Raw genomic sequence first — 15,796 nt, 5'->3', positions numbered from 1 at the left:
TATTTTAGTCTGCGTTTTGCATGGCTTTTTTACATTTTTTTTTTTTAGAAGTGTTACATTTGCCGAAGGAAACACTTTATCATCACAATTCCTTAGGGGTTTCCAGGGCTCAATATTGTTTTGAGCTGACAGACGTTGAGACAGGCAGACTCCAGCGGCGGTCACACATAAACGCGGCCCATTGTCCTCTAACACTTATATAAAAGTGTTCATGTGATGCTTGGCCCGGAGTCACAGGGGAGCTGGTCCAGGGTAAACAGGCCATGTTTACTTACAGAACAGCTCCGGGGGTCTCCTGCAGGTCACATGTTCCAAACACCAAATTCAGGAATATGCACGCAGTGGCGATACAAGATAGGGCCCATTAAATGTAATGTCAGACGTCAAAAGATTTACAAAATTAGATGGTGAAAGTACAACAACTGGACTAATGCAGAGCAACAAATCATATCTTGGCTTTCAATATTTTAGAGCAGTTTGGTTTTCTTATGACACCCGAACAGATATTACATTACAGAACCCCTTAAAGAAGCAGAAATGACCATGCATGGGTTTTGAAAATCTGTTACAGGAACAGCTGTCACTGAGATTCATAGATCTTTTATTTCAATTATTTTCCCATTACCTGTAAAAGCCTCAACTGTGTATACATCTTGGATGTGATGTCAAGTGACATGCTATAGTATGCTTCATTTATCCCCTGGCAGCTACATAAAATATGTATAGAGACAAGGGGAGGGGCAGAGGAGCTGGGCTAGCACAGGCAGTAATAAGACAATCCCAAAAGAGGAGAGCTCAAAGACAAGCAAGGGGGCTGTACTGGGCAATTGACTCTTATTGGGATAGTAAAATCTCCCGCCAAGTTCAGAGGCACATTGCAAGAAAATAAAGTAAGGATTTAAAGATACTGATTTTTTTTCATGCAATTTTGTTCAGTTTGTGACAGGGTCTCTTTAAAGCTGGCCACAGATGGATTGAAACTCAGCCAGTTCATCGGGGAGAGGATGAATTTTGATTTATCTATGCCTTCTCCTGTTCCAGAGACGTCATTCTAATTATCAACGTCTCTTGAACTGGCTTGTTGGAAAATACTTTTGATCAGTGCTGCAATGCTGACCAATGAATTCTGCCAATGGATGGAATCCCCACTTTTAGTATACAATAACACAGCAGGGAGAATTCCTCCATCCACTTTGCTTGTGTGGATGGGAGAATTCATTCTGTTTTTTTTTTTTTTTTAATTTTATTAGCCCGCTGGTTGATTGAAGAAAAAAAAAAAAAAAAAAAACAATTCAAGTATACACAGCCTAAGTAACCACTGGAATGCACAACCAGGATTCACAAAACAAAATGATGTGCAATGCCTACGCCACCATCCAGGCAGGCTGCAGGTAGTTTGACATGCAAAGACTTGCAGTCCCTCACCTCTGTCACCTGTTCCTCTACTCTCTGTCCCCAGCGGGGCGTTCACATTCTCTTGCAACTTCTTAATGTCAGCTTCCTTCAGCTCCAGCTCTTCCTTCAACATTGCGAGCTCATCCTGCAACAGGACAGATTTGTATTTACATGCCTGACAATGATTCATGTCTTATTTCATCAGCTCTTCTCTGCATGGACTGTGTTCTGGTAAATTTAGAACCTGGTCACACCACTGCATTGGAAAACACATTCACATTTTTAATGAACTGCATTAAAATATTACAAAATGCATATTGCATTTTAGGGCATTTTCAGTGCATTTTTCAGGCATTCTCATTGACTATAAATGTAACATGTTATTTTTATCAAAATGCAGAAAAGATGCCACACCAAGTATTTTTCTAAAATGCAATACAGTGAGTGAGGAAGTTGATAGATTATAATGACATTTAGTTTTCATGCACTTTTAGAAGTGAGTGATAATATTGTAGAGCCATTGTGATGGCTTGAACAGGCCCTTATCCAACAATGGGGCTCTCACTGGATAGTAGGGCAATGATTATTATTGGATAGCAGGATGATGGGGTGAGTGATCCCATTGGACAGATAATAGGGTGATCTGATTGGAGCTCTCATCGGATACTAGGAAGATGGAGGGCATGCTCTAATTGAAGAGTAGGGTTATGGGGTGGGTGTTGTCATTGGAAAGCAGGATGACTGTATAAGAGCCCTCGCTGGATAGAAGGGTGATGGGGTGGGCAGTCTCATTAGGTGGTAGGGTGGGCATTATTATTGGATAGTAGGATGATGGGGTGAGCGCTCTCATTGGATTGATAATAGGGTGATAGGGTGGAAGCCCTCACTGTTTAGTAGAATGATGGAGTGTGCATTCTCTTTGGGTAGTAGGTAGGGGAACTGGGCACTCTCATTGGATAGTAGAGTGATGGGGTGGGTAATCCCATTGGATAGATAATAGGGTGATCTGGTGGGAGCTCTCACCAGATATTAAGATGATGGGTGGCGTGCTGTAATTGAAGAGTAGGGTGATGGGGCGGGCGTCCTCACTGGAGAGTAGGGTGATGGGGCGGGCGTCCTCACTGGAGAGTAGGGTGATGGGGTGGGCGTCCTCATTGGAGAGTAGGGTGATGGGGTGGGAGCCCTCATTGGATAGCAGGATGATGGGGTGAAAGCCCTCAATGGATAGTAGGGTGATGGGTGAGTACTCTCATTGAATAGTGAGGTGATGGGGTGGACGCTTCCAGTAGATATTAGGATTTTGTGGTGGGAGTTTGATCTGAACATGAGGCTTTTCTCTTGAGTCTACCCCAATAGTGGCAGAGTGTTCTCAGTAGGGCTCCCCGAGTGGACAGAAAAAGTTTTGCTGGTTCATAAATAATAGCAAGCACCAAGTATAAAACAGGCTGATGGGGAAAAAAAAATTCAAAAACACAAACACCAAACAAGCATGCTACAAAAAATGGAAAATTGGTAAACATAAGGGTGCCTGAGAGAGAAGCAGCCAATCCTTTCTCAAAAACATTTAGGGTAGACCTAAACCCAATCACTTACATCTCATAAAACCTTTACCATGTTAATGTCATTTCAAAAGTAGTTACACTTTTTCAACAAAAAAAAAAAAAACGAATTACCTGGCAATCTTGCCATGAAGGGCCTTGTTCAGGTACTACCTGTTATAGGATGACAATTTTCTTCCAAATGTAATTCTACACTGTCACCCTGTCACATGCACCCTGATGGAGACACATTGCCTCCATAGTCCACTGTCATCCCTATCAGGAAGCCATTCCAAAGCAATGATATGCAGCAGATGCTGGAGCGAGTGTATGTACACAGGAAATGGCTGAAAGAAGCAATACTGAAATACTGAGCGGCAACAATGGAGGGGAAAAAAAAAAAGGCAAAGAAAAACATGGCAATTCTTTATAATACACAGTGTAAAGAAAAAACAATGTTACATAGTTAGGACTTGCACCTGCTTCAAAAGGTGACTGTTCTATTAGGCCAACATGACGAATACAACCAGTGCCTACGCGATCTCAAAAGTTTCTGTAAACTTCAGACATGAAATATGACCAAAGTACATCCCTTTACAGTGCGTACTTGTCTCAATTAAAAGCACCAAGTGTCATTTCTATATTCTGCTTCTTTCCTCTGCTATCAGAAGTGTCTGACAAACTTTCCTGAAAAATGGAGACAGGGGAAGGACCTCCAGCAGTTTGACAGCCTCAGCTCTGTTCTTGTGAGCTGTGTAAGGGGGGGGCTGTCTCATCCCTCCAATCAGCTCTCAGAGCTCTCCTCACTGAGTTCTACTGAGTGTAATTTAATCTCCCCCGTTTCTTCTGAACATCAATATATTTAAAGGTTTACAACCACTTTAAAACAAATATTTGTTTTCACTGATCAACTGAACAAAATCAGGAGAGAAAAAACGGAATGGGACTGCTGACTTGTTTTTAAAGGTGTATGCTCCTCAGCTGTCATCTTGCTACTGGATTGCTACCTAGTAAGTTACAGAGTTGGAAACAGCATGCAGCCAGTAAACACAGGACATCTAATCCACATGCTTGTTTCGGGGAAGCACCACAAGGATCAAGCTGCAAGAAGGACAAGCCAGTAATGACCTCAGCTCTATTTCTTGACAGGTTTCCTTGAATTTATTTAGTTTTAAAAAAATCAACCTTCTACCATTTCCTTGGTAGATGAGAACCTCCCATACAGCAAAGCTTCTGCGCCTCAGAACATACGGTTCTCAAGGCATTTTTTAATGATCAGTGAAGTGCTGTGTAAGCATTCCCAGTTAATTAAAGTATTACATGGGGAGAAAGTTGTGATGCAAAAGAACAAAGAAAAGTAAAAAAAAATAGAGAAAACAAAAAATATTGGTAGAGTCCTGCAAAGTAAAAAGCTTTACTTGAGAAAATTTGCTCTGGTTTCCCTCAACAGAGGATAAGGGTCTGTGCCTGCAATGCTTTGCAAAGTAAATGTGGAAAGTGTTTATAAAGTAGCAAAAGCTATCCATAGAACATATTTAGTAGCCTGAGGCTGATGTCACATGGGCAATTCTGCTGCTGGAATCACAATGCCAATGGATGGGTCTCTAAAAAGGTTGTCTGTTTGTCCCTATGGAATCACTCCCTCTCTAGGCAGATGAGGTCGCTGGCCCAAATGCTGCTGAATCCCAATTTTCCTGGTGATGGGAACGACATTTCACTGCTTTAGCAACAGAGGGCGTAATCCCATAAGGACAAAAGGCAGATTCGTCGTGATCCAGCTGCTGGCAATTTTGACAAAATCACCAGTGAAAGGATCGCTAGCAGCAGTCGCCTGTCTGACATCACCCATGGCAGAATCATGGGTGCTAGCGGTCCTACCAATTACCGCTGTGAAATTGCTCCCTCACTGATCTCCAATGCGCAATTCTTGCTCGCTAACAAGGGGGCAGGGAGGATGTGACATTGCAATGGCCGGCTAGCAAGGTAGCAATTCTATAGTGGCTCCCAGGCAGTTTCTTAGCGATCCAAGAAATTGCCAGAGTCAAGACTGGCGGTGTGACATCAACTCTAAGGACCATGCTGGACAGGTGATTTTTTTCAGCAATGGTTAATCTTTGGTGAAAAAAAAAAGGCTAATGCGAGCAATCAACAGTTTTGTTGCTTGCAATTTCATCAGAGTTGCTGGTGATTTGCTACCATTGTAAGTTTAACCAGTGCTAGATTGTTGAGCTGGCGAGCTCTGCTACAAATGGCTTACCTTCAGCTATTTGTAGCTAAGCCATGGAAGTTTATGAAGATTGATCGTTGCTGGTGAATGGGTCATTGACTTAAACACTACTCAAAGTCAACCACTGAACAACTGAAAAAAGGATTGCTGCAAACAAACAGCTCATCTAACATGGCCCTAACACCCGTGTCACATTGGTAGCAACAATTTGTAGTAGCTTCATCATATCTAGCTTATGTTCGCAGTTTTCTTACATTTTGTATAGCTCAGATCACACTGCACCCGCACCAAAAAGGTGCAGGACCCTTTCTTTGGTTCGCATTAGAATCAGATCGCATGGGTATTCACACCTATGTGATCCAATCCTGCAGATTGCACTGCGTTTTGTGGACTTAACATACACATCCGCTGTGGTTCGCATGAACGGGGTGCGATTGCGATGCGGTGCGGAATTCCGCATCAGTGTGAACCCAGGCTAAAAGTGGTTCTACAGACTTTAAGGTTTTTCACTTTAATGTGTTCTATGCATTAAGGTGAAAAAACTTCTGTGCTGTAGCCTGACCTGAGCCCAATCTGATCCAGTAACGTGCACAACAGCAGCAGATCAGCAGATCTAGCCACCGTCTCCCTCCTCACTGGGCAGATTGATTGCAATCAATCAAATGCTGTAACGTGGGAGCAGGGTCGGGGCTGAGCCGCCCGCTCTGTGTCAATGGAGGCAGGGTGGCTCGGGAGTGAGCCTGCACGGGTGCCCCCATGGAAAGCAGCTTTCTGTTGGGGCACCCACCAAAGAGGAGGGGCAAGGAGCGTGGCCGGGGGACCCCAGAAGTGGAGGATCTGGGCTGTTCTGTGCAAAACTATAGCACAGAGCAGGTAAGTATTGACATGTTATTTTAATAAATTGAAAAAAAAAAAAAAAACCACACAAAACAAAGGATTAATATCACCTTAAAAACTTGTGATATGGGAGAACAACACAGCAAACATGCTCAAATGCAAGCACCGCAAGGCCGGAAAACAATCAGACAAGAATTATGGGCTGCAGGCAATGGCAGTGGTACAGCACCTTAAACGTCTGGCACTTGTGCTCCATCCGCTGCTTCTCATACTGCATCTGCCCAACCTTGATTTTCATGCTAGAAAGCTTGGCCATTAAAGACTGGTGACAGAGAAAGCAATGAAAGAGAGAAAGGAAGAGCAAGAGAGAAAGAGCAAACTGGCACACAACTCCTATGACCTGTATTAAGCCTGGATCTACATGGTAGAGAATTTATTGCTGTATGAACGCCTTAACTGCAACACATGCTGTCTACTAGCTCCTGAGTGTGCATGACAGCATCAAATAACAATCCTGTAATTTAAAGTGTATGTCCAGTCAATTTTTTCCCAGGAGGCAACAGGTCACCAGACAGGAAGCAAATGCATATCTCTAGCACTAAAACAGATTTTATATATATATGAAAGTTAGAACTCCTATCAGCTTTCTATTGCTGTCTATGTCCCTGCTGCAGATTTCCCTTTACTTCTTGCCTGGCGAACCTGTTGTCATCATGATCATGAGTGGAAATCTTCCTAAAAAAGCTCTGATTAGCTGTAAAAGCTCAATAGGGATTTTCACCCTTCCTAGCTTTAAGGGTCTTTTCACACGGGTGTTCCGTTTTTTCGTTGAAAAAACGTGTTAAGTTTACATCCGTTTACATCTGAATGTTAAAAAAAAAAAATTGCCGGGGGGAAGGGGGGTGTCATCGTAATTGACATTGGATCTGCTTTGGACGACATTCTTTTATTTTCTTTCTTTTAATAAAAATTTTTGTCAGACTGTGTCATTTTTCACACTACACTTTATTTTTTGTAAATGAGTAGCAGTAACATGTACCCCATACTCACTCACATGGGTGGGGGGCCGGGATCTGGGGGCTTCCAAATTACGATAAGCCCCCTGCCCGCAGACCCCCACAACCACAGCCCAGGGTTGTGGTGGGGAAGAGGCCCTTGGGGACAAGGTGATTTGGGGGGGGGGGGAGCACCCCCCAATGTTGAAGGCATGTGGCCTGGTATGGTTCAGGATAGGTGGGTGCGCTCGCTTGTACCCCCCCCCCCTTCATGACCTGCTGGGCTGTAAGCAATCTGCTGCATCCGGGTTTTTTGGGGGAAGAAAAATAGGGTTTTCTTCCATCAAAAAAAACGGATGTTAACGGATGCGGACAATAGCGGATGTAAAAAGATCATCCGTTTACACCCGCAAGTCCATAGAAATACATGGGGATCAGTTTTTCATTTGTAAACGGACAGATGAAAAACGGACCTACATAACGCCCTTGAGAAAGAGCCTTTTAAAAACAAAAAAAAACAAAACAAAAAAAACAGTGATGTAAACAACTGTGAAAGTCAAACCCAACCTCTGTTCATCACTTACAAACTGGTCTGTGTCCTTCTCAATTCCCCACAATCAGCTGGGTGCCAAGGCTCTGGAGTCCGCTTCTTTTCCACTGTAACCCACTGTCCATGTAACAGGACATTAAATTCCAGCCAAGATTCATTAAAAATGACAGCACACTCACCCAAAAGCTACATCCCAACAAGATTTAATCATAGGACTGTGAAAGTCGGTCATTATTATGCTGTCATGCACCCACAGGAGCTGGGAGACCGCGTGTGTTATGGAAAGAGGCTAGCAGTTAATCAAGCAGCCACTGTCACAGGGCCTGACCCTCAGGCCCAAGTCAAAGTAAGAAAAGCTTGATAAGGGAGCACATTACAATATTTCACAAGCAATCTTACACTCTAATAGTTTAAGATGGAATATTCAAAGTCCTACATAAGCCCAGCGGACACTGGTTCTCTTTAAGGTGCACACAGGGGACTTAAAGCTAGTAACTTGCCTTGGTGGATTTTAGCTTCTTCTCATATTGGGTCCGTTCATTCTCCATTTCCACCACTCTGTGTCGCAGTTCGGTCATTTCCTGTACCAGGCCCTATGGGGACAGATAAAGCCAAAATTCACTCAGAAACTTGTATCGCCATAATGGATAATACAACAGTCTGAGCTTTCCCAGCTATACCCATATAGGCCTTAAAAAACTGCAACTTGCTGAGACTCCACCACAAACACACAAAACCTTTTATAATGGGCAAGCCAAGCAGAGCATGCCATTTGTTTTCCTTGTTTAATAACCACTACTGCACAGCACCATTTGTCATATCCAGACCACTGCAATGGGGTCACTGAGGATTCTTGTCACCACTGCAAGTCGTTTAAAATTGTCAATATCACACTCAAAAATCAGACAGAAGGCAGGAAACAGTAGGAATGGACAGTGTGTTGGATCAACCTTGTGGAACACTGGGTTGGCAACCAAATCAAATGGACAATATGAATATGCTGACCATATCAGCCAGTCCAATTTCAACAATCTTTTTTCTAATGAATGTAAGTAAATAGAGTGACTGGGGGACAGAGAGAAAGAAAGAAGTAAATAGAAAAGAGAGAGGGTGAAAGAAAGAGAAAACGTGAAGGAGAAAGAGAGAGGGAAATAGATATTATTTGAATTAAGTTAGCTGGGCAGAATCCCGACTGCTTGCGGTACAGCTGCACAATATATGTTACAGCATGTCACAGACTGAGAGGGACATTAGAAACTGGACTTCTAAATCCCTGGACTTACACTCTATGGACGCGAGAGAAAAGGAGAGAACGAGACCGAGAGGGAACGAGACCGAGAGGGAAGGAGACCGAGAGGGAACGAGACCGAGAGGGAACGAGACCGAGAGGGAACGAGACCGAGAGGGAACGAGACCGAGCGGGCGACACAGCGCGAGAGAGCGGGCGACACAGCGCGAGAGAGCGGGCGACACAGCGCGAGAGAGCGGGCGACACAGCGCGAGAGAGCGGGCGACACAGCGCGAGAGAGCGGGCGACACAGCGCGAGAGAGCGGGCGACACAGCGCGAGAGAGTGGGCGACACAGCGCGAGAGAGCGGGCGACACATACAGAGACAGACTAGACAAAGATAGATGTATTAGAGAGCTATAGACACAATAGATAGATACATAATATAAGACAGGACAGGCAGGGGAGCTAATAGATAGACAGGTGGGAAAGACAGACAGAAAGCCATATAGATGGAGTTATTTTATATAAATGAAGAGAGGGAGTTATTGGCCATCACACAACGGCATATCATTAATATGTAGGATATATCACGCCACAACAATCTACAGGCTGTGTGTTATTTTCAGCACACAAAGAGGAGGAAGAGGCAGTTAAATTGGCATCCACCATACAATCCACAGTAAATCAAAGACGAATTCTCCTGCGCTCTAGGGCTCAGACAGGTGGCGAACAGATGGAACCAGGCCTGGAGGGATCGTCCACCAATGCATAAAGGGCTGTGCGGCTCCAAAACAAGGCTGGGGAAGCCCAATCAACACTGCAGAATGAAATGAAAACGAGAAGCGCACCAACCTTGCGCATTACCTCAGTAACCAAAATTTATTAATTGTAAAAAATATACTCACAAACAGCGAATAGAATCAGGCATGTAAGTCCTCACAGGGACTTGAAGATAACATGAGTCCCATCAGGGGAGTGGGTGTTCAGTACAGCTGACGCGTTTCGAAGGGGGTCCCTTCTTCCTCAGAGCTCTGAGGAAGAAGGGACCCCCTTCGAAACGCGTCAGCTGTACTGAACACCCACTCCCCTGATGGGACTCATGTTATCTTCAAGTCCCTGTGAGGACTTACATGCCTGATTCTATTCGCTGTTTGTGAGTATATTTTTTACAATTAATACATTTTGGTTACTGAGGTAATGCGCAAGGTTGGTGCGCTTCTCGTTTTCATTTCAATCCACCATACAATGGCAGTTAAATTGGCATCCACCATGCAATTTGCACACATCAGTAGCAGATATTTCTGAACTCCAGCAGTATCAGTGAGTTCTATTCCCTAGCGCGGTGACACTGTACTATTTCTGAACTTGCAGATAATCCATGAGCTCTGCTCCATAGTACAGTGACATGAAGAGTGAAGGACAGATGTAACAAAACTATGCCTTTCTGTATCTTCTCTACCACACAACACGTATGCTGGAAAGTTAGAGGTGGCACTTAATAAATACCACTTTTACAAAACCCGATAACTACCAAAAAACAGACAGTTGAGAAACTGCAAGCCTGGATTTCAGCACCTACAACATGTTAGCAGTCTGACAATAAAGAAATGACAGACTATACTGGGACATGTGAACTAAAGGTGGAGATGTAAGGGGGGAGACTAACCTTTGTGACATCAAAGAAAAGAAGCTGGCAACACAGCATTCAACGCTTGTAAAGTTTTATTGTTCCAGAAAATAAAACACAAAGCCTCTACAATAAGCCCAGTTTTCAGTGAACCACATTAGCAGAAGAGGTCCGGGCAAGGCTTCATGTTGTATTGTTGGACTTTACAGTGTGCAGCCATTTTTTAAGGATCTGACAGAAAAGTTCTAACCCTCCTCCATTGTGTTGCTGTCTGTGTCCCCACACTGGAGGGATTTACCAATTTTTTCTACTCATGACAGGCAGAAGATGCAAATGAGGAGGATGGCATAAATTTACACTAGATCCAGTATATATGTATTAGTCTTGATTAAAAAAAATTATATATATCACACAGTACAGCCAATGTATTTTGGGAGCTCACAACCCCCCCTTCAAGAGTGAAAAAAAGGGAGAGTCCAGTTGGCTGCATAGGGCAACAGAATCTGTTCTTTTACGTCTATGCAACAAGTCAACACGGGGGGAAAAGCAATCACTGGTCATGCATGCACAATGGCTGCCTTGTGAATTCCACAGACCACTCTTTACGGCACCAACATGGCAGCATTAAATTTAATTAAACATTGAATTTATAACACCCTTGATACTCCTTTCCAACTCCATGCAACAAGCCGCCACATCATCAAGTCACCTCTTGATCCCCATACTGTAACCTTTTTTCTTGAAACAATGCAAGTTCCACCTCCAGCTTCTCCATCTGCTGCCTCAATTCTGCTATTGTCTTATGGAGAGACTGAACGACAGAGGAAAGAGAAAGGGGGTGAGAGCAAACAACGGGGGAGTCAGGACAACAAGAGAAAACCATGCCTGCCTCATTAAAATATCTACTAGGAGAGTCAATGAGACCCTGTCACCAGACAGTTTACACCAACAATAATCTTCCCATAAGATATGTGCATTTAATGTGTTTTAGGCATGCTATTTACTTGTGTAGACATCCAAAACTGTGAGGTCAACAGACTCGGAGTTGTCAAAACAAAGGACTCTATAGTATCCCTCTTCACTTCTTCTCCAGTGGCTACATAAAATTATATTAACATATATAGATTTTGGCTGGGTTGTTGCACTCCAATCCACGCAGTCAGTCTTTGCTTACCTCTGAGTCTTTGAATCTGTCTTCAAAGTCCGTGTGATCCTTCTCCACTGCAGTCAACTTCAGTTTCAGAGTAGAAATCTCCGCCATCAGATCAAGTTTCTGTGTTTCTAGTGTAGTTCTGCTCAGGAGTTCCTAAACATTAATCAGGAGAGTTACGTTTTGCAGCAGACCATAAAGAGACCAGGGTCTTACAGGGAAACCAGTATGTGACCCCCCCCCCCCCAAGATTATGCATCTGTAGCTACACCTGCACTAGACAGCAAAAACTGATAACAATGCAACATGGGAGAGGAGTTCTTCTCTGGCAACATGACTGTGGGGTAAGGATGTCTGGCCATTATACTTTTAAGCACTGAAGGATTTCAGGTGTGGATGGGACTAAAATACAGAGAAGTGTATTTCAGAACTTTTTAGGATAAAAGTTCATTGAAAGTTTTCTAGGTCACAGAGATGCCTCAAGCTCCACTCTACACAATTATTCAGAATGGCTTCAGGGAGAAGCTGACTGCAGAGAAAAGGATGGCCTCCATTTGGAAGAAAGATAGTCTACCCGGGTCTATTCAGGAATGTGCTTTGTGCTGCCTGTCACTGTCAGTCTGATCATAGTATTTAACGGCTGTGTACTCCAAGTAAGGGGTCCAGTTGTGCTGCTAATGTACCACTTGTTTGCATTTATTTTGTACAGTGTTTACATATTTTACCATTTGGTTTTGAACAACCCACTCCAGGCACAAAGAAATGTTTCTATCAAATAAAAAGTTTGCACAAGGACCCTTCAGTGATCACACATACAAGCTTGAGCTAGTTTTGTATGTTGATATTCATGCCAAGTACATGATAACAGTCAAAGCACGCAGGAAAGCTAGATTTGTAAATGTGGTTAAGTTGTAACAAACTGAAAATTATTAGTCCCCTCCAAGGTGGCGGCAGTCTCTAGCAGTCTCTTTCAGGGTGGCAGTTGTCGCTAGCAGCCTGCTTTAGGGGGTGGCAGTCTCTAGCAGTCTCTTTCAGGGTGGCAGCTGTTGCTAGCAGCCTGCTTTAGGGGGTGGCAGTCTCTAGCAGTCTCTTTCAGGGTGGCAGCTGTCTCTAGCAGCCTGCTTTAGGGGGAGGCAGTCTCTAGCAGTCTCTTTCAGGGTGGCAGCTGTCTCTAGCAGCCTGCTTTAGGTGGTGGCAGTCTCTTTCAGGGTGGCAGCTGTCTCTAGTAGACTGCTTTAGGGGGTGGCAGTCTCTAGCAGTCTCTTTCAGGGTGGCAGCTGTCTCTAGCAGCCTGCTTTAGGGGGTGGCAGTCTCTAGCAGTATCTTTCAGGGTGGCAGCTGTCTCTAGTAGCCTGCTTTAGGTGGTGGCAGTCTCTTTCAGGGTGGCAGCTGTCTCTAGTAGCCTGCTTTAGGGGGTGGCAGTCTCTAGCAGTCTCTTTCAGGTTGGCAGCTGTCTCTAGCAGCCTGCTTTAGGGGGAGGCAGTCTCTAGCAGTCTTACAAAAGTTGGCAGAAGTCTCCAGCACTCTCCTGCAAGCTGGAAGCAGCGTCTAGCACTGCTTTCAAAGTGGTAGCAGTCTCATGCAAGTTAGTAGCAGATCCAGCAATCTCCTACAAACTGGCCATGGTCTTTAGCAGTCTCCTGTAACTTGGAAGCGTTCTCTTGCAGGATCCTACAAGCTGGTATCTGTACCTAACCTTCTCCTCTAAGCTGCCAACAGCTACCAGCATTCTCTACAAGCAAACCACTTTCTTTACAGTCTCCTGCAAGCCAACAGAAGTCTTCTGCATATTGGCTGCTGTCTTGCACAAATGCCAGCAGTCTTCTGCAAAGTTCCAGCAGGATCTAGCCGTTGTCCATACCATAACAGCATTCTCCAGCAGATTCCCTAAACCTGGAATCACTATTTACCATACCATTTCCTTTAATATACATCTAACAAGACAGATGCTTCTACTGCAAAATAGCATCTTCACCATACAAAAGAAAAACCATGTTTCAGGTACAAGAGAAAGCAAAACATAGATGTGGATTTGAGTTGGTATAAACAAACCTGTACAAGTCTCTTGTGTACTGGTGTCCTTTTATATAGTATATATCTTTAATCCCCGGTAGGGGGCGCCTTCTCACCTGCTGCAGCATTTCCTCCGTAGCATTCAGCTTATCCCTGTGTTCCTCCAGGCAAAACTCTAGGTCTCGTATCTTCTCACCCTGAGCCTCCACCTGGTCTGTCAGCACGCTCACCTGTTTAATGAGGAGATGGGAAAACTCAAAATATTTTTAAATACCTTCATGGTAAATAATAGGAAATGAGCATTTTTCTGAGGACTAAACTGCCATTCAGATACTAAGATTTCAAAGCGGTTTCTATGGCAAAAGAGACCTATTAAACAAGAACATGTATAATTGAGTAGCCCATGGCAGTCTGGGCCCAGGGTGGCAGGGTGGTCCACGGCCTTACCCTTGGGTCTGCCTGAAAATATCACCACCATGGCCGACTGCAAAAGCCAAATCTACTTCCATTGGCTACAGTTAACATGGTTGGTACCTTGGTGATCTGGCTACAGTTGACAAGAGAGGTTTCACCCAATGTCCTAGGAAAGGACTCTGCAGGACTTGGAATAAAGAAACTAGAACATGAAGAAGGAGCCCAGAGGAAACTAGTGTGTAATTTCAGATCCTGATGAAGGTGGGAGGGGGATGTAGGGGAAATTCTTCACCAGATACAGAGCCATTGCAAATCTTCATACCTGCAGCACTAGCGACTCTTTGTCATTCTCCAAGCGAGCCAGCCGCTCCTGGTAGATATCAACAGTACCCGAAATATGTCCATTAACCTGCAAGACATGGGATATATCAGAAATTGGGTATAGCAGAACATAGTTAGTAAAGTCTCATACTAGTAGATCTAAACCCAGAATAAATATCATATAACTCCCTTAATTTGCAGGGATTTCCTCTTACTTCCTGTGTAGTTGTGGGACAGGATGTGAAGAGAAATCTGCTCAGTGGGACACAGTGAAAAAAAAAATCTCACAGGGGTTATAACCTTCACTATGTTTTTTTAATGCTCCAGATAGCAAATAAATCACAATGATGTACCTGAATTTATTTTTTATTACATAATGCAAGATAAAACACCTACTACCGCTTGAAAATGATTCTGATAATCATTATATTGGTGTAACCAAAGCAACCCTCTATAATTTTATTACATTAGAAATCAAAAGTAACCAACTGACCTGTCCCAAAAGTGGACCATATAATGTATAATGTGGTGCGCAGTTAGGCTCAAGAAGGAGGGGAAAAGAAGGGTCACCGATGATCTCTACGCGTTTCGCAGCCAAAGCTACTTCGACAGAAGCAACACATATACATACATATACATCAGGAGCAATATTCATGCATGTATATAAATACAAATGGAACTTTATCAAGTTTTTTATTTTAAATATGATAAAGAAAATATGATGTATATTCATATTTGTAGTTATATTTTTACTGTATAAATTTACTGCTCTATATATCGAATTACAGATTCTCATATGTATGTAAGTATGCATGCACGCATGTATGTATTCTGATAAGTGGCCAAAAGAAGATGGGGAAGAAAAGCAACACTGAGATGAGGAAAAACAGGACGAAAAAAACCACAGAATTTCAAAAAATGTCAACTGGTGATGACACACTGAGCAAACATTGTCATTCAGGAACGGTTTATTCACACCATAAGGCCTCACACACAGGATGTCAAAAACAACCTCTCCTAGAAACCTTCCTTCTGGCAGCAGTGTTTTTGAATAAAAAAAATGCCTGACGCTTGTAAAAGTATCTAATACTTTTACAAGTGTTTAGGCGCGTTTAAAAGCGCCAAGCGCTTTGGTGTTAATTCATTTAATTGGCCAGAATAATAATTTAGCATTAACATGCGTTTACACATCTGAAACATTTTTTTCTGTCAAAACGCTGCAGTTCCTGGAAGCACTGGCCCTGGGTTTTTTTCCTGTCTGTAAACGCTCCTGCCACTAAAAGTCTATGTGTGCATGGACACATAGGATAATATGGAGGGGTTGTTTACAAGCAGTAAAAAAAAAAAATGCCTGACGCCCATAAAAGTGGCTGCAAAATGCCCTGTGTGCATCATGGTTTCCATTATTGCGACGCTTGGTGACCTGTAGTTGTGTATTGAGGTGCATTTTGACACAAAGTTAATTACACCCCAGTGCACATCTAAAGTGAGTGCATTG

At 43.4% G+C, this 15,796-nt stretch overlaps 1 protein-coding gene across 24 annotated transcripts in view; it reads right to left on the bottom strand.

Annotated features, from left to right (window-relative positions):
• The window catches only part of PPFIBP1 (PPFIB scaffold protein 1), a 167,655-nt gene that overhangs the window by 50,156 nt on the left and 101,703 nt on the right, over positions 1–15,796 (bottom strand). For 10 of the 24 annotated variants that reach the window (XM_089671704.1, XM_089671707.1, XM_089671711.1 and 7 more), the window contains exons 4-10: positions 14,300–14,386; positions 13,680–13,793; positions 11,575–11,706; positions 11,110–11,211; positions 8,043–8,135; positions 6,227–6,319; positions 1,426–1,540 (exon numbers count right to left, since the gene is read on the bottom strand). In XM_089671704.1, the coding sequence (XP_089527830.1) occupies positions 1,426–1,540; positions 6,227–6,319; positions 8,043–8,135; positions 11,110–11,211; positions 11,575–11,706; positions 13,680–13,793; positions 14,300–14,386 (736 nt within the window). The remainder of the gene's footprint in view (positions 1–1,425; positions 1,541–6,226; positions 6,320–8,042; positions 8,136–11,109; positions 11,212–11,574; positions 11,707–13,679; positions 13,794–14,299; positions 14,387–15,796) is intronic. The other 14 variants (XM_089671720.1, XM_089671721.1, XM_089671722.1 and 11 more) reach the window with 4 other exon arrangements.

The sequence above is a fragment of the Staurois parvus genome, unplaced genomic scaffold (genome assembly GCF_062004578.1).
Source record: "Staurois parvus isolate SC_StPar_1 unplaced genomic scaffold, SC_StPar_1.0 ptg000114l, whole genome shotgun sequence".
NCBI classification, from domain to species: Eukaryota; Metazoa; Chordata; class Amphibia; order Anura; family Ranidae; genus Staurois; species Staurois parvus.
The sequence above is the reverse complement of the archived record's forward strand: the minus strand, read 5'-3'. Positions and strand labels throughout refer to the sequence as shown.